This window comes from Paramormyrops kingsleyae, chromosome 9, assembly GCF_048594095.1.
Source record: "Paramormyrops kingsleyae isolate MSU_618 chromosome 9, PKINGS_0.4, whole genome shotgun sequence".
NCBI classification, from domain to species: domain Eukaryota; kingdom Metazoa; phylum Chordata; class Actinopteri; order Osteoglossiformes; family Mormyridae; genus Paramormyrops; species Paramormyrops kingsleyae.
This window is the reverse complement of record NC_132805.1, coordinates 12,824,132-12,842,662: the sequence shown is the minus strand read 5'-3', so window position 1 is coordinate 12,842,662 and position 18,531 is coordinate 12,824,132. Positions and strand designations below refer to the sequence as shown.

The window sequence follows — 18,531 nt, the reverse complement described above, 5'->3', positions numbered from 1 at the left end:
TTGGTTAGTTACACTTAAATTCAGATTCAGATAAATTCGTCAGTGTTGAGCATGGTAGATGGTTTACCTAATTTACCAGAGATTCCCCTCAAATTAAGTGCCTTTACTCATGATGAAGGAAGAGAGTGACGTATGTGTCATGGCGGACTCCCGTGATGTTGTTTACTTCGCAGTTAGTAACATTCCAGCAACATTTCGCTCAGCTGACTTAAGGAACTATTTCAGCCAGTTTGTCGAAGATAAGGGTTTTGTGTGCTTTCACTACCGACACCGACCTGAGGTCCTCAGGGATACGGCGGAAAGCGGAGCAGCCAAGGGCCCGCAGGACGCCGACGATGGCTGCGAGCCGGCGGGGGCCGAAGGGAGGCTCGCCGCGGCGAAAGGCGAGAAGACGTGCTGCTGCATCGTGTCGGTTCGCGGCGGAGAAGACGATCGCTTTATCCGAATGTACGCCGGGAATCACTGGGAAGCCTCACTGGGCGACTGGCTGGGTAGACGATGTGTGCTGCGGAGAATCCGGGTATCGGACAACCCAGGTGGGGCCGCCTCCCTCTGCTCTTTCTCACGGAAATAGATAAATAATGTGTAACTAATGTCTTTTTCTCTTAGAATTTTTTGTGAGTATGCAGATCTATCGTAAATATCTCAAACATTTCACAACATCAGTTAGCAAGTCACCACTGAGGTACCCTGAGCAAGGTACCGTCCCCAAGCACTGCTCCCCGGGCGCTGAATTAGCTGCCCCCTGCTATGTCACGAAAGTCACATATGGGTCAAATGCAGAGGACACATTTCGTTGTTGTGTGCTGTGGTGTGTTGACAATGACCACTGATCACTTAATTCTAATTCTAATGTCAATGCGTACGAAAGAGGTTAGATCTTTTTGCTGACAGCGATCACCAATAATATATAAAAAGTTAGTGATGCAAGGAAATTCAAGGTAGTAGGGTTGCATCCAGAGAAAGTTCTTCCACGTGTTCTGTTAGGAGGGTACCACATCCCAGTGGTTCTCAGTCCTGTTCCTGAAGGACCCCCTGCCAGAATGCTTTCAATGACATCCATACTGTTCTCAACCTGCCACATTCATCATCAGCCCATTAAATAACATCTGAGCCTGATTAAAGTAGGATTGGAATGAAAACATTCTGGCAGGGGGTCCCCTAGGAACAGGATTGAGAACCACTGCTTCTATCCAAAGCTATAGCTTTACATTGTTATTGAGATGTTCTATAAAAAGAATTCTAAGTTCGACAGAATGTATAGCGCCAAGATGGAATATGTTGTTTGATGGTATGTGTTGTTTTTCGGCTAGGAGAAAGCAGCTTCCCCTACAAGACCAGGGCTGAGCTAAATCGACGTACAGCCTCGACGGAGCAGTTCACAGAGGCTGACCTGAGGAGCCTGCCCGAGATGAACCCGCCGGCGCTGATGCCCGCCGGTAATGTGGGTACGCCGGTGACGGTCTTCCTACAGCTGATCCAGGCCTGCCGTCTGCCTCCACGGCTCATCCGCCAGCTGGGCCTCACCTTCCCCAAAACAAGCTCCCGCCGTCGCTACGGCAACGTGCCCTTCAAGTACCAGGACACATACACCATCATGCCCACCCGGGAGAGTGTGTACACAGCTAGAGGAGTGGAGATCTCTGGGCCAGGCCGGGTCAGCACTCACCCTGTGGGGACACCAGGGCCTGACGTTGTCTTGGAGGATGAAGAAACGACGGTGTCTGGGCCAGAGGAGGTCGAGTCAGGTCCTGATGATGTGAGTTTCTCCACTGAAACTGTAAATGCTTATTCAGACTAAATGTTGTATGATTAGCGACCTGTGAAGTGTTCACTGTGCTGTCATGGAGCTGCTTATTGAGTAGCAGTGATATCAGACACACAAACATACACAGAGGAGAGGGGAATCAAATCACCAACCCTGATATTGTGAGGACTTTGCATGTTCTTCACAAGTTGTATGGGCGTCTCCTGCCTTGAGCCCTATGATGGACTGGCATCCTGTCAGGGGTGTCCCTTGCCCAGTGCTTTCTGTGAGACACTCCTGTCTCCAATGACCCTTGATGGATGGATTGATGGATTGCTTGACTGATTGATTGCTATACCTGCTTAGCACTGGAGACTGATGTCTGCTTCTGGCCAGAATACATTGGGTGGTTACTCTGTAAGCCCTTCTAGGAGCTGTGATCCAGGAAAGTAATATGGGTGTGAGGCTTCCGGTTGTGTGTTTTTTGCCCACCTGCTGAGCCTTGGCTGACCTCTCCCTGGTCCAGGATGACGACCGGTGCGAGGAGTGGGAGCGTCATGAGGCCCTGCACGAGGACGTCACCAGCCAGGAGCGCAGCAAGGAGCGGCTGTATGAGGAGGAGATCGAGCTTAAGTGGGAGAAAGGAGGCTCAGGCCTGGTCTTCTACACCGATGCCCAGTACTGGCAGGAGCAGGAGGAGGCCGGTAAGTCAGCAGCCACTTGGGGGCTATAAACACTCTGCTGTTTAGTCAGTTATAAGCTGACTATTACAGCTCGTGATTTCAGCTAGTGCTTTTAATGAATAGTCACTCTTCCATTGATCTTAATCTGTATCAGCTGGTATTGAGCAAGTAATGAAGCCGAAGATAGTCACTGTCTACTGTGTGAGGTTGTGACATAGACTTCTGTAGCTCAATAAGTAGGGTATTGCACTAACAATGCAAATGTAGTAGGCTCAAATACCCCGGGAGTACACAGAAATGTTAACCCTTCCCTCTACCGTAAGTTGCTTTGGTTAAGTGTCAGATAAATGATTTGAATGTATATGTAAATTTCTCAAATGATATTAAATTAGATTGACTTTTGGCTAACATGATATTTTTAATTACTTTGTTGCCTAGCATACAATTTCCCGCATTTAAAATGACACAATATTGCATAGGCCTTAAAGGGGGTATAAGTGTTCTTTACAGTCGCCTTATTTTTTTCCCTGCATGCATATCAGTGAAATTACTAGATTAGTTAATTTGGGTGGCTCTGAGGCTAGGGATCTGTGCCCACAACTGGAAGGTTGCTGGTTTAAATCCTGTGAATGCCCAAAGTGATTCTACTCCATTGGGCCTTTGAGCAAGGCGCTTAACCTGCTATCGCTTTGTCCTGGGTATGACCTAACTCTACATCCAGCCCTATAAGGAGGTCCTCCAACTTTCAGGGAATAACTTGGGGTTTGATGGCTGGATTAGCACTCCAGCCACTAGGAAAAAACCTTACGCAGGTCCATTTGGACTAGTGTGGTGCTGAGGTATCACCTGCCACATGGCTGCACTCAGGTTCTCATCCCTGAGATGGTTTGTTGTGTGGTGGGTGTGGCAACGCACTGTAATCAGTGCATGCTCCTTACACACTGTAATAAGTGCATGCTCCTTACACACTGTAATCAGTGCATGCTCCTTACACACTGTAATAAGTGTATGCTCCTTACACACTGTAATAAGTGCATGCTCCTTACACACTGTAATCAGTGCATGCTCCTTACACACTGTAATCAGTGCATGCTCCTTACACACTGTAATCAGTGCATGCTCCTTACACACTGTAATAAGTGTATGCTCCTTACACACTGTAATCAGTGCATGCTCCTTACACACTGTAATCAGTGCATGCTCCTTACACACTGTAATAAGTGTATGCTCCTTACACACTGTAATCAGTGCATGCTCCTTACACACTGTAATCAGTGCATGCTCCTTACACACTGTAATCAGTGCATGCTCCTTACACACTGTAATAAGTGCATGCTCCTTACACACTGTAATAAGTGCATGCTCCTTACACACTGTAATCAGTGCATGCTCCTTACACACTGTAATAAGTGTATGCTCCTTACACACTGTAATCAGTGCATGCTCCTTACACACTGTAATCAGTGCATGCTCCTTACACACTGTAATCAGTGCATGCTCCTTACACACTGTAATAAGTGCATGCTCCTTACACACTGTAATAAGTGCATGCTCCTTACACACTGTAATCAGTGCATGCTCCTTACACACTGTAATAAGTGCATGCTCCTTACACACTGTAATCAGTGCATGCTCCTTACACACTGTAATCAGTGCATGCTCCTTACACACTGTAATAAGTGCATGCTCCTTACACACTGTAATAAGTGTATGCTCCTTACACACTGTAATCAGTGCATGCTCCTTACACACTGTAATCAGTGCATGCTCCTTACACACTGTAATAAGTGCATGCTCCTTACACACTGTAATAAGTGCATGCTCCTTACACACTGTATCAGTGCATGCTCCTTATACACTGTAATCAGTGCATGCTCCTTACACACTGTAATCAGTGCATGCTCCTTACCTACCTATTTTGGGTCAAATTTTTATTAAACTTACATCTATTGGCAGCCTGCTCCAAGTTCTTTTATATTTTCCTCATATTCCATGTTACTGTCTTTCTCAACAGATTTTGATGAGCAAACAGCAGATGACTGGGATGTGGACATGAGTGTGTACTACGACAAAGGTAGCATATTTCATTCTTCCTTATCTTGGTTTCTGGGCTGTGTAGGTTTATTTTGTTAGAATGTTTGACCTAACTCCAAACTGTATGATGTCATCACTCAGATGGCGGCGATATGGACGCGCGTGACTATGTGGACATGCGTCATGAGCGGAGGCTGAGGGAGGGATTGGAAACGCCCTCTGACAGGCAGCAGCCAATTGGGAGTTTTGAAAAGTTCACAAAGGTAGGGCAGCCAATCAATTACTTTCTCTGGTCATAGCAGTTTTTTTTCAAAGACTGTAGTATTCATCTTCAAAAATAAAAAAAGCCACAAGCCAGAGAAATACAGGCAGTGATGGCAGTTGTATCCGTGTAAAGGCCTCAGACATGTTGTGATGTCATACAGGGTGTCGGCAGGAGGGTGATGGAGAAGCAAGGCTGGAGGGACGGTGAGGGCCTGGGCCACAGCCAGGCAGGAATGGCTGACGCTCTGGGGAATGAGGGACAGCATCCCCGATGTAAAAGAGGCCTGGGGTAAGAGCCCGTTATGTCCATACAAGCCAGAGCTGCAGCCTCTGCTACACTAACATTGTGTATAAAATTGAAAAGCACTTTGCAATAAGGTGTTGATCACTAATATTCCACATTGACCCTAAATGGAGCCTCCCACTGAAAGGTAAAGCCTGTATAATGATTTGCATTGTGGGAAATGCAGTGTGCTGCACTCAGTGTCTTTATGAAAGATGAAGCAAGTGTTTTGCGTGTCCGCTCTCTTTAATCAAGGTACCATGGCGAGAAGCTCAGCTCGTTCCTCCCGGTAAAGAAGCCGCGCCAAGACTTCTTTATCTCCACCGTGTACGACCAGCCCAAAGACATAGACAGAGGAGACACTCTGCTACGACGGCAGCCTACCACAAGCATGAAGTACAGAGAGTGGCAGCCAGGGGGCATGAACCACAACAGCTGACACCCTTCCCATCCCCAAAAAAATATATCCTATGTATCTTATCAGTTAAGGCATCGGACAAAGAAAATCAGCCCTCAGCAGTCACTCTGTGAAGCGCTGTCTGGGAATTACAGCTGGCATCTGGCCAGCCATGTTTTACATTCTGTCAGGTTTTCCTCACAGCAGGTCACAAATCAGTGAATAAACGCATATTCATTGGTCAAAACATGCAGCAGATGATCTACAACCTCAGGCCTGCTTTCCTCTTGCCACCCACTTTCCATCGTTGTCCTGTTTTGTCTTGTACAAAGTGTTTGCTACTCGGTGCGACGTGACACTCTTCTGAAGGTGTTGTTGCTTCCTGGCATGTCCAGCTGATAAACTGGAGAACAGTGTCTGTATCCTAAGAGCCAAAGTGCCTTCTCTCTGTCTCGTGTAATAGGAGATTTGTGTATGGAGCAGTCGATACACATGTTGAAGGTCTCATACAAAACATGACTGTGTAACTGGATCCCTTGCAGCCTGTTGTTTCAGGTCATTCCACTGTGTGTATGGTGGAGTTTATATCAGAATACATTGAAATAAAAACTCTGTTAGTAATGATTTATAGTACGGTGGACATTGTATGTGTGTTCTTCATTTGATATATTTATGTTGCTGGGTTACTCTTTCTCAGGGGAAAAATATAAAAAATTTAATATTCATATGAGCTGTGTGCTTATTGATGAAATACACAATGGGAACACCTTTGAGTTATCTATATTAATGAGAGATTAATTCACATTGCATAATTATGTCCATACATTTGTGTAACCACTTGAGACACCCTACCAATATGATTTTTAATAGATTGTAAAATATGTATTTTACGATGATGTACCACTGAAGAATGATGAACACTTTACTGTTGGGTCCATGAGCAAAGCTTTCAAACCCCAGCTGTTCCTGGGATGCTGGCTGACCCTGATTTCTCAACTGTCTAACTATTAGGCATAATTTATTTTTTTATTTTTTGGGGGGGGGCGGGGGGTGGAGTCGGAGTATAAATTTCCGAATGCGTTTTTAAAAGGGGCTTCATTCTACCGCTTTTGATTTCGTATTTAATGGAAAGGGGTTGCAATACTTGAATATATTTTTAAGAACAACTGCTTTAAGGGGCAGTTAGCAGCGCTGATTTCAGTGATGGTGGCTTAGAATAAGCGGTAATGTAAAATTATATATTAAATATTGTGCTTTAATAAAATATATTAATAAAAATAACTAATTATATAACTGTTCCCATTAATAAAACTACATAACCTTAAATCGTTTTTAAATACAGATAAATGTATTTTGGTCTTTGCGATGGTTTGGCGCCCCGTCCTGTTTTGTTCCCTGCATTGCGTCCATAGGCTTCGGAACCCCTGCGACCCTGAATAGGACGACCGGTTACAGAAGATGGATGGATAGATGGATGTTTTGGTCTTCCAAATATGCTCCATTTCAGTGGAGCATATTTTCATCAATTAAGAGTGGGATTTAAAATACTTTTTCCACCCTGAAAACAATACAATTCCGCCACCGGGAACAAACATTTCGTGTCTTGTTCCAGTCAGGACGGTAAATAGGACCGTACTACTTCCGCTGGAAGTCGATCGGCGATTGAAAGCAGGTTTGGACATATTTCAGTTTTAATAAACTGTATTTCTGTAATTAAAATAATTTTAAATTGTATATGATCCAGAAATTAAATTTCAAACGTTTCTGTCAATAATCTCTAAATGTTAGTTATTTTGTTAGCAGCTAGCATGGACAAGAATTCAATTAGTGTCTAGTACTTTATTATAGTTACCTTGAACTGAATGGAGACGCAGATAGTATCGTTTGTTTAATACGTGTAAAACTTAGATTTTTAGTTTAGTTGAGGAAGTTATACTTGAATTGCAGCGATGGCTATTTAGTAGCGAGCGTTATCATTTTGGGTTGATTTTCTAGCAATTTCTATGGCGTCATGTTTTTGTTTTATCCAGATACTTACATGCTGTTCCTCGAGACTGAACCATCGGCACGAACGCCATGTCAACTCAGCCCCCCGACCACCATCCACTCTCGTCATATTTCGGCCAGGTGGTTATAGGCCCCCCAGGCTCAGGAAAGACAACATATTGCTTGGGTATGCAGGACTTTCTGGGGAAGCTGGGGCGAAAGGTGGTCGTGGTCAACCTGGACCCTGCCAACGAGGCGCTGCCCTACACCTGTGCCGTGGATATCTCGGAGCTGGTGACCCTCGATGACGTCATGGACGGCCTGAAGCTTGGACCCAATGGCGGTCTCCTCTATTGCATGGAGTACTTGGAGGCCAACCTTGACTGGCTGGAAGACAAGATCAGGCTCCACCGTGACTGCTATTTCCTGTTCGATTGCCCAGGCCAGGTGGAACTCTACACCCACCAAAGTTCTGTCAAAAACATCTTTGCCCAGCTGGAGAAATGGAACTTCAGGGTGAGCTGTCCAGGTTTAGCAGAGATGTTGCAACTCTGGAGCTTATTTTTAACAAAGTATCACGTTTCCACAGTGTCCTGTTGAATGATGAATAAGCCTGATGACCTCCCTTAACTATACATTTTTAGTGATCCCGTCTTTATATATCATATAAGGGATCTAAAATACTTTTTTTCTTATAAGTAGCAATATTGGTATTTTTCTGTATACTGTTTTTAGTCGTTTTAGAGTGAGATTTTTTATTAAAACTGCAAACACAAGTCCTTAGAGATAGTTGTAACCCAATGGCATTGTGTCTGTTGATGTGTCTGATCCTAAATCCTAAACATGTCCTTAGATGATTTTTTCCAGTAAAAGCACCTTAGATGCAATGGGGAAAATCGGATGATCATCTCAAATGAGGCAACATGTTGGATGTGTTTCCAGCAGCATATCTGAGCTTGGTATAACAGAGCCGACAGACAGTCCTGGTCTTTACTCTCTCTTCAGTGCTGGAGTAATTAATGTAATTAATTCTAATTAACATGTATTAACAATAATAAATGAACACTGAATTAATTACATTTAACCAAAATATTTCCAAACTACTGATTATGATTGACTGTAACCAGCATTAGCCATAATCAACTCACAGCCACACTTAGCGTAACGTTTTACTAGTTGAACAACCACTTGTGAATTTAGGTTGCGCTCATGTCAATAAAGGTATTCATTCATTTCATTGTGTGCACTAAACCAAAGTTGATGTATGGAACTGTACATGATGAATCCATGTACTATTACAGCCATATAGTCTACAGATACTTAGCTGCCATTGGAGGGCAGGGCAAAGATTCATTACCATAACTCTTTCTGGGGGTCTGAATATTTATGATACAATAAACAGATTCATCTACATAGTCTATTACTAACCTGGTTACATTATCTCCATATTAGACTGCTGATAGAGCTGAAAGTCGATGTATGTTCCTTTGACTATAATCTTCCCTTGATGCTAAAAGTTATCTGTTACAGCTTACAGCTGTTCACCTCGTCGACTCGCATTACTGCGCAGACCCGGCCAAGTTTATCTCGGTGCTCTGCACGTCCCTGTCTACCATGCTGCATGTGGAGCTTCCCCACGTCAACGTGCTGTCCAAGATGGACCTGATTGAGCAGTACGGCAAGCTGGGTGAGGCCTTGTGCAGCACCGCTTATCACCAGTAGAGGGCCTTGCTGACCTTTCACGCTCTTTCAGCATCAAGAAAGTCCGTGGCTTAGTGGCTAAGGCCACTTGAATGGTGTTTTTTTTTTCCCCCACCAGACATTCTCTCATTAGGACACATTGTGACTGATGCCCATTTATCATGCAATAAAAATAATTTATTAATTCAATTAAGAGTTCCTATTGGACACATCCATGGCACAAAGGCTAATTGATGTACAGTGGTACCTCAGAACTCGAACTTAATCCGTTCAGAACTCTGGGTCGAATCCTAAAAAGTTCGAGTTCTGATTGAATTTTCCCCCCCTAAATATGTAATATTTTTTACACCTAAATATGTTTTTTTTAGCATTTAAACACAAAATGAACCGGATAAATCGAGAAAAGCATATACTGTACTAATATCTAAGCACATTTATCAAAACAGTAATTTGTTAAGTAAGAAAATAAATGTATCCAAACATTGTGTAAACTTAAAAAAAAAAAAATGTCCTGCCCCGATCGTCCGCTCCTTCCGTGTGCCACGCCGCTTCGTTAACCACGTGTGGAATCCCCCTGTGATCAGCTGTTTCTGGTTGTTGTCATTAGTCCTCTGTATTTAGTCCGCGTTTCAGTTTGTTTCCCCAGTCCGGTCATTGTATTGTCCGTCTGCGTTTTGCCTGCCTTACATGTAATTATACCCCGTATTCCCCGATACCCTGACGTCTGCGCCTTTGTCTCCGTTCCGTCCCCGCTGGGCACAATATTATTATCATTAAATGTATTCATGGTTTATTATTAATATTAAAATAATTAATAAGGAATCTTTATTTTTAAAAGTATTTTATTATATAATAATAATAATTACTGTTACCGTCTAAATGTATTTTTACTATCTAAATATATGTATTCAGCTAGTGTAAACATGCACCATGCTATCACAGCGAATGTGAGGCTGAGACTGAAGCGTTACCCTTTGTTTCCGCTGAGAGACGTGCCGCGTGACTCATTTCCCCGTGCGTACATGTTATCTTAGGTCGCCGTTCACAGTTTGACTTCTGAGATTCTGATCGAGTACTAGGTAATTTTTTTCTGAACTGGTTGGTTCGACTTTTAAGAAATTCGAGTTCTAATGAGTTCGAGAACTGAGGTACCACTGTAGTTTCCTTTTGCACTGAAGGAAAATAAATGACAGTCTGTGTGCAGTTAAAGATAAACATTTTCCGCCATATCCCCCCTCTTTCTCTTGCTTTTTCATGCCAGCCTTCAACCTGGACTTCTACACCGAGGTTCTGGATCTCTCGTACCTGCTGGAGCACTTGGCTTCTGACCCTTTCTTTAAAAAGTTCCTTCGCCTGAACGAGAAGCTTGCCGAGGTCATCCAGGATTATGGATTGGTGTCATTCGTACCGCTCAATGTACAGGTGGGATTCCTCCTCTGGCTCTCATGTGGGGTCACTACTCTGTCAGTGTACAGTCTGCCTTTCTGGCTTTTAGGATGCTTGGTTTTCCATTCAACTTCTGTGAACTATGTTAAGTCTTTGTAATTTTTAGTCTTTAAGGGTTTTACAATACAGGGCAAATAGAATCTGATGTCCTCAACATATCAAGCAAAGTTTCAATTGCGCTTCTAACTAGATGCACATTTTTTGCTAATTTTAATGTAATCGTACTATAAGGTGCTGCTAGTCTGGCAAAAACTTCACCTATAACAACAGAAATAGTGGAAAATCCCAAAGTTAGAATCAAGCTAAATGATGAATCAAAGTGCAGCAGTGCAGTCACATATTCTTTCACTGTAGACTTTTGGCTAAGATTTAGTAGCACCTTAAGTAGTTTGGGGGGAGCTGCTGACAGATGGGTGCAGCTCAGGGGGGTGAGGTGTGGTCGGGGTGTTTGGGTTTGAGGTTCCTTGCTTGGTTTATGATGATCGGTGGAAGCTCCCTCAGTCTGGAAGTGTGGTGGTAAGTAACCCTGTTGCTTTATCCATTGGACAGGAGGGTGAAGAGGGGCTTCGTTGGTTTACTGGTGATGGTTTCTCTCCAGCGGTCCTACAGAGTCAGCAGTTGGATCCCGGTGATCTTCTGTGCTGCCTTGATGACCCTCTGCAGGGCTTTTCTGTCTGCAGTGCTTCAGCTGGCAGACGATACTGAGAGGCGGCATGTCAATATGCTGTCAGTGCTACAGCAGTATGCTGGAAACTGCTACACAAGCAGATCTTTGCTGAGGTTAACTTTCCTGAGTGATCACAGAAAGTAGAGCCTAGCTGCTCTGTCTTGACCAGTGCTGTTGTGTTGATGGTCCATGTCACGGCCTCTGACAAATGGATGCCCAGGAACCTGAGACTTTCTCCGCTAGCCCCTTGTTCTTTGTTTCCTAGTTGAATTATATTTAGAGTTCAAAGAAATTCACTGTTAGAAAGGCAGGTTTTTTTAAAAAGTTCAATAGATGCACGATATGTCCAAAGTCAGAGTAATTGTGTTAAATAATCATGATTTCATTATTGACCAAAATAATCATGAATACGATTTTGCCATAATCGAGCAGCCCTACTCTCCTCCATTTCTCCATTGATGATGATTGGAGTGGGTACCTCACTGCCTTTCCTTGGTTTTGATGGTTTTGAGAGCTAAGCTGTCTTCTGAGCACCATTTTGTGAGGCTGTAGACCAGTGGTGGCCAATCTTATCCACAAAGGGTCAGTGTGTATGCAGGTTTTTGGGAAGATCTTTATGTCAGCTGTTCAAACCAAGGTATAAGGACTCTTCAGCAAATCATTACTCTAATTACTAATCTGATTAGGGAGTTGCAGTGAAAACCCGCATACACACCAGCCCTTTCTGTGTGCGATTGGCCACCCCTGCTATAGACCTTTTGTTGTGTTTAACAATGGAAATATGATGTATCTTCTTGCTGTAACCCCCCAACTCGGCCACCATCTCAGGATAAAAGCAGCATGACGCAGGTGCTGAGGGCTGTTGATAAGGCCAACGGCTACTGTTTCGGGGACATTGAGGAAAGGAACCTGACAGCCATGATGTCCTCTGCCGTGGGAGCTGACTTCCACTTTGACCAGTATCCTTTGACCACTGCTGCTGGCCTCTCTCTCCGCTTCTCTGCTGTCTCTCCTGCCCACTCTCTCTCTCACCATCCCTCCTGCCCACTCTCTCTCTCACCCTCCCTCCTGCCCACTCTCTCCCTCCCACTTTCCCTCCCTTCTATCTTCTTGCTCTCCATCCCACCCTCCCTTCCTCCTGCTCTCCTGCCCTCTCTCCCACTTCTCTGCTCTCTCTCCTGCCCACTCTCTCTCACTCTCTCTCCTGCCCACTCTCTCTCTCACCCTCCCTCCTGCCCCCTCTCTCTCTCCCTCCCTCCTGCTCTCCTGCCCTCTCTGTCTCTCTCCCTCCTGCTCTCCTGCCCTCTCTCTCTCTCTCTCCCTCCTGCTCTCCTACCCTCTCTCCCTCCCTCCTGCTGTCCTACCCTCTCTCCCATTTTACCTTCTGCTCTCCTGCCCTCTCTCTCTCTCTCTCTCCCTCCTGCTCTCCTGCCCTCTCTCTCTCTCTCTCCCTCCTGCTCTCCTGCCCTCTCTCTCTCTCTCTCTCTCTCCCTCCTGCTCTCCTGCCCTCTCTCTCTCCCTCCTGCTGTCCTACCCTCTCTCCCATTTTACCTTCTGCTCTCCTGCCCTCTCTCTCTCTCTCTCTCCCTCCTGCTCTCCTGCCCTCTCTCTCTCTCTCTCCCTCCTGCTCTCCTGCCCTCTCTCTCTCTCTCTCTCTCCCTCCTGCTCTCCTGCCCTCTCTCTCTCCCTCCTGCTGTCCTACCCTCTCTCCCATTTTACCTCCTGCTCTCCTGCCCTCTCTCTCTTCCACTCTCTTCTTGTCCAATGAGGATTCATTTTGCTGTGTGAGTGGGCATTTGGGATACTGGGGACCTACACCCCCACACCGAGACTCCTAATTTGTTATCCTCAGTGGACTAGATTGTATTCAGAGGTCATATTTAGGATCATGATAGACAAATCCTGAAATCTGCATGATTCTTGTAATATGGTAATTTCACATCCCAAAGTTATACCTACGCTACCAGGCAAGATTAAATACTAACTGGAATTTTGGCAGCCAGTAGCCCATTCAGTCAGAGACACAAGCATGTTTTAATCTGAAGGTTGCTGGTTCACCTACCAGAAGAGGATGAACAAACAGGTTGTCATTTTCCAGCTGTCTTCAACCAGCGTCGACTCTCACACACATTGCGATCTCAGCATTCCACTTGGCTGGGGACCGACGACACCTCACAAGCTTGTGACAGCCAGCAGAACACAAAACGGGCTTTAGGTAAAATCAGTGAAAATAACAGGCCCATAAATTGGAGCAGCTTTTTAGTGAAATAAGAACCTGGCAGCATTCAGCCCCTGGAACCATAGTGCTGGGTTCATGTTGAGCTGCATAATTTTTACGTTTAAGCGCCTGACTAATGGACCTTGTCTCACCACAGTGCACTAACCTGACTTAAACCCCCTATTGCGTTTTGTGAAACATTTCTGCTGAATACTTCCCGTGTGGTGTGTGTGTTTTTTCCTTTGACTCTTGCTCTTAGCACTCTGGGAGTCCAGGAAAAGTACATAGAACCAGGCAATAGGACAGTGGAGGATGAGGTCAAGGGCCTGAAGGGTCCAAGTGGGGCAAGAGAGGAGCCCTGATTCAGCTCCTGCCTGCAAGCTGGCCAGCAGACCATGGTGAGAGTGTGGCCATAAACGGGGGTCTGCAGAGAGCAGGCCTGCAACGGAGAGTAATGCTCAGTTCCTCCACCTGCAGGGCTTTCTAAGCAGCTACATGAATTTCAGCTATGGACAGATAGTTAAATCCCTGTGCGAAAGAACAAAAGGTCTATACATTTTAATAGGGGTCAGCGTCCTGAAACGGCCTGACATCAAGCTGCTGTTATCATCACCCTTCTGATGCACAAGAACTTTTGTAGTTTCGTTACTGCTGATGGGAAGCAGCTCCTAAGGAGATGTTAAAGCGGTGGTAGGTGTAACGGATGTGATCTGCAAGGGAAGGCAGCTATGAGATCTGATCCCAGATCACCTCCTTCATGCAGATTACACGCTGCTGAGGTTTGTGTCGTTTTCTTACTGAATTAGTGCTTGTACACAACACCCTAAGATTCTACTACTGTAAAAAAAAAAAAAAAAAAAAAATGTGCTTAATATATTTCACTTTTCTGTTCATTTATAGGCATTTGGAATGTTTGTTTCTTCTAAATTGTCGTTTTACAACAATGGAGAATAATTACTTATTTTTTTAATGTATATTTCGACTGAACCATCTTAATGTTCAAATGAAGAGTGTATTAGAAGCCAGTTACATGTGCAGTTACATGTAAACATATTTGTTATAATGACACATTATTATTGTCTTTTCAAACATGTATCTGTCTAAAAGTATAATCAGTTGGGCTGACATCAAAACTCTGCCTCTGGAAATTCTTCTGATCTTGATGCGTCTGCCTTTGAAATAAGGAAAATTCGAGTTATTTGGAAAAGGTCACTAAGATTTGCTCCAGGCAGGACGCCAAACAAAATCCTAACAAAACATAACAGGCATGAGAGGAAGGACAAGGGCCTTCGTTTGGAGACTTGAGCAGAGGAGCGCTGAACAAAAACGGCGAAGAGTAAGAAAAAGAAGAGTGCTGCTTCAGCATTGGCACAAGGGAGAGAAATGGGGGGGGGGGGGCGCTGGGTCATTTAGCGGGGAATTAATGCGCTTGCCAGGTGACATTGCCCTGTCTCACACCCTGCGATCTGTGCTTTTTATTTTTAAAAGTACATTTTTAAGCGGTTTTATGCATAAGCCATTTTTTGCATGTCCTGTTTCTGGCCGTAAGTATTAAATTATTGGTTGCACAGAAATTAAAGTTAACCAAACTTCCCCACAGGTTGTGAATAAAGTTGAATGCTATAAAAAATGAAAATTGTATAAAGGCCTGTGGTGTGTGCAGGTTTACTATACAGTGTCCAAGACATTTCCTGGATGCCTGTATTTGTTAAACTAGACCGGTGAGTAAAACACTCAGTTCCAAAGAGGTACCTTTAAGTACTGAATTGCTCCAGTAAAATATCCCGCAGTATAAGTCAGGCAGCACTTCTGTCTGTCAATTTACTGGCTTCTAGTTTTCACACTTCAAAACCAGAAGCTTGGTGAGAGTGCAATAAAGCCATATAACCCCAAGCAGCTGAAGCACTGCGGCCTGCTTCTGACAACAAAGGGATCATGTTCAGCAATGCTGTACAGTTTTGGCGTCATGTGGGGGATCCATTTCTACAGCAATTGGATGCTAACTATTGGTACAGAGGATCGTTTTACAGCCTGATTAGCAGGAAAATGGTCATGATGTTACTGGTGATTGGCTAGAGAGCAAACTATATATGGCATTTCTCTGGGGAACAGCATTCTGGATTCAGGAAGGTGGGAAATAACTTCTGTTTGGGCATTTTTCCGTTTTATTTTTATGTCAACCAGCCCCTCCCCCTTCCAACATGACCTGCATTTATACACGTGGTTTTTTTTTTTAGTTGGGGAGAGTCAGCACCTTGGTTGAGAGCTCTACAGCAAGAACTCTCTTGGAACTTCAACAGCTTTCCGATGAGTTGCCCTTAACTACACAATCTGCTCCTTCAATGAGTTTGCGTCATCAATCCATCCATCTTCAAGGTGTTTATCATGTCACTCTTAAAATCCTCCATTGCTTCAGTCGAGACATTCATGGTGATTTTAAGAACAGCTGTAATGGAAACCTCCAATACAAATCCCCTGGGATATTTTTAAGTTAAGAAGTTTATTGTCATATGCACGGTAAACAATTAGTTACACCATATAATGAAAGTCTTACTCTGCATGTTCCGTCTGGGCACAGTTGACACATACCAAACAGAAGACATAATATCAAAGACAGAGCACCATGTAAATATATAAGCATATACTACAGGAGAGAAATATACAAAATATATAAATAAATATATTTATATTTTTATCACCACTGACGAAGTATCAGCAATGGGTTTAGTGATTCAGGTTGGTCTGATGTCTTAGTCCCATAACATGACTGACAGAAATACCTCAGTGGCCAATCAGAGGCACAGGGGCCAGTACTGTCAGGCTACTGGTTTTGTTTGCGCTCTGTAAGTGTAAACACACAGAGAGGAACGGGGGGTGGGGGGGAAGGTCTGGGCACTTCCACTGGGTGTGGTCACGGGCATGAAGATGCCCTCAGCGCTGAGCAATGTCTCACCAGGGTCCGAGAATTCCTTCTTTAATGAAGAGCCATGAAGATCAGAGGCTGGGGCAGCAGGGGCTGTTGCTGGGCAAACACTCTACCCCCCTCACCCCAACCCCCCCCCCCCCAGCCACGCCAGTGGAGTCACATCAGAGCACGCTGACCCATTCCCACCACAAAGTAGCCGGAGAGCTTCACGATTCACGAGGTGAATCACAGCCATAGTTGCATCTGGGTTTGCAAAAATGAGGGATTCAGTCTCCAGCTTTTTTGTTTACTGCCACATTTGTGGAACATTTATGAAAAAGTAGTTTTCCAGTTATTCCATGAACCGCCGAGGAGACGAGTTGACCTTCTTGGTGACTTTATTTGAAGAACAGGAATTGGCTGAATCTAAAGATTCAGCTGGCACTTGCAGCCTTCTGTGTTGTCAATAAGCATGTCTTTCTTTTTCCAAAGGGGAAAAAGGTACCCAGTGGTGAAGCTGGACTGTAACATCCTATTTGGCTTCCTGAGGAACTCATCCGGTGTGGTTCAGCTGTACACACAATGAAAGGCGCTGTACAAATTGAATTGAATTGAACTGAATTGAATGGAATTGAATTGAAAGTGATTAATCTCAAATAGTAACTACTGGGTGCAGAATTCATCATATCATGAAGTATGTCTCCAGAGTAAAACTGCACTAACCCACCTGGACACAGCTGTAGGCCTGACTTCTGTTTGTCTTGGATAGGATCGATCTCCCTGACCTTTCCGCACAAGAGTGCAACTCAGCTCCTGGCCTTTCAAGTAGTGATTGCGCATCGGCCACATGGCAGCATCGCTCTCCTAAAACGTATTTGAGGCACTTTTAAAGTCCGACTCCTCAGGGCTCAATTAATGGGGGCAAATAGTGGCCACAAGCCAGGAGGGGCAGAGCGCCTGAATTGTGTGCTTAACTCTCCCCACAGATAGATGCACCAAAGTCCTGAGCATCTGCTTCTAACCCTGAAGCAGCAAAGTACGCTTTGACTGCAAACAAACCCTGCAGCTTTTATTTCCTGGTTTTAGCCCTGGGCAAAGATGAGCGTGTGCCTTTCACTTTAATTGACATCCTTGTTGGGTGACTGACTGACAAACTTACACAAGCATCTAAGGCAAATACTACAAACAAAACATCAACTACTGATGCTTTCTGCTGCAGCACTGCTGGCCAAAATCAAATGCTGATTTTTAACTACCTGATTTGTATATTCCAATGGAAATAATGAGGTTAACCATGTCTGATCATGCAATTTAACTTGCCTTATTTGAGTTGGGTAAATCAGGTCCAGAGAGTCCAAACCACGATTTTGTTTCAACCAACCAGTTGTGTATAAAGAGTCACAGAGCACTCAGCTGGTTGGTTGAAACATAATGTTGATCTGGATTTTTACTCTCTGGACCTGAACTACCCACCTCTGCTTATTTGAGTCATTTGCTGATTTTTGAAACACTGATTTAGGCATATAGACGTGGATATTTTATAGATGATTCCAGAGGTGAAGCAAGGGTGTGTGGGGGTACCCCCCCCCCCACCCACCCCCAACATCATTCATAGCCATTATCGTACTCTAAAGTTGCTATTCTGTTGTCAGAGCTATCAGTGATTTTTGTTTAGTTAGTTTTCCAGTCATTCAATCTTTATTGAATAATGGTTGACATATAACAAGACAATAACAGTGTATTTTAGAAACTAAGTTAACTAAGTTTGTTATTAATGGACACTAAATAGGAAAAGAAAGTAAGAAAAGCATCAGTTTTCAATCAATCTGAATCTGAAAGTGTAATCTGTAGAAAAAAGGCATCTAACTCAGGCCTGTGGGACTGCCAGAAGGCTGCTGAGTTTGGGGACAGTACTGTGTAACTGAGAAGGAACTTTAAAGGCTTCACAGAGGCTGAGATATGTGAAAATGTCCATGAGGCTGTCAGATCTCACACTGAGCCTGCTACGATACTTTAATAGATCATTTGAAATATAGTTTAAGGATGATGGAGGAAAACGAGTCTTGATCTGAGACAATATGTCTTTGATTCATCTCTTCCCTGGTGTGCTTTTACTGAGCATTATCCACAGACCAAATTAAACCGGAATTATTTTAGGTTATTCAAAAATATCTTTTTCTGCACCTTACTGGCTTCCCTG

The 18,531-nt window shown here is 44.2% G+C and overlaps 2 protein-coding genes across 2 annotated transcripts; both read left to right on the top strand.

Annotated features, from left to right (window-relative positions):
- gpatch3 (G patch domain containing 3) lies at positions 1-6,032 on the top strand. Its single transcript, XM_023807628.2, has 7 exons — positions 1-536; positions 1,314-1,759; positions 2,274-2,451; positions 4,445-4,504; positions 4,606-4,727; positions 4,890-5,017; positions 5,267-6,032. The coding sequence occupies exons 1-7, from the start codon at positions 110-112 to the stop codon at positions 5,448-5,450; spliced, it is 1,545 nt and encodes a 514-aa protein (XP_023663396.1). The 5' UTR covers positions 1-109; the 3' UTR covers positions 5,451-6,032.
- Positions 6,033-6,814: 782 nt separating this feature from the next.
- On the top strand, positions 6,815-14,559 carry gpn2 (GPN-loop GTPase 2). The gene is made up of 6 exons (XM_023807629.2): positions 6,815-7,080; positions 7,439-7,910; positions 8,925-9,081; positions 10,357-10,517; positions 12,037-12,167; positions 13,686-14,559. Exons 2-6 carry the CDS (start codon positions 7,485-7,487, stop codon positions 13,786-13,788), a joined length of 978 nt encoding a protein of 325 aa, XP_023663397.1. The 5' UTR covers positions 6,815-7,080; positions 7,439-7,484; the 3' UTR covers positions 13,789-14,559.
- Positions 14,560-18,531: the final 3,972 nt, after the last annotated feature.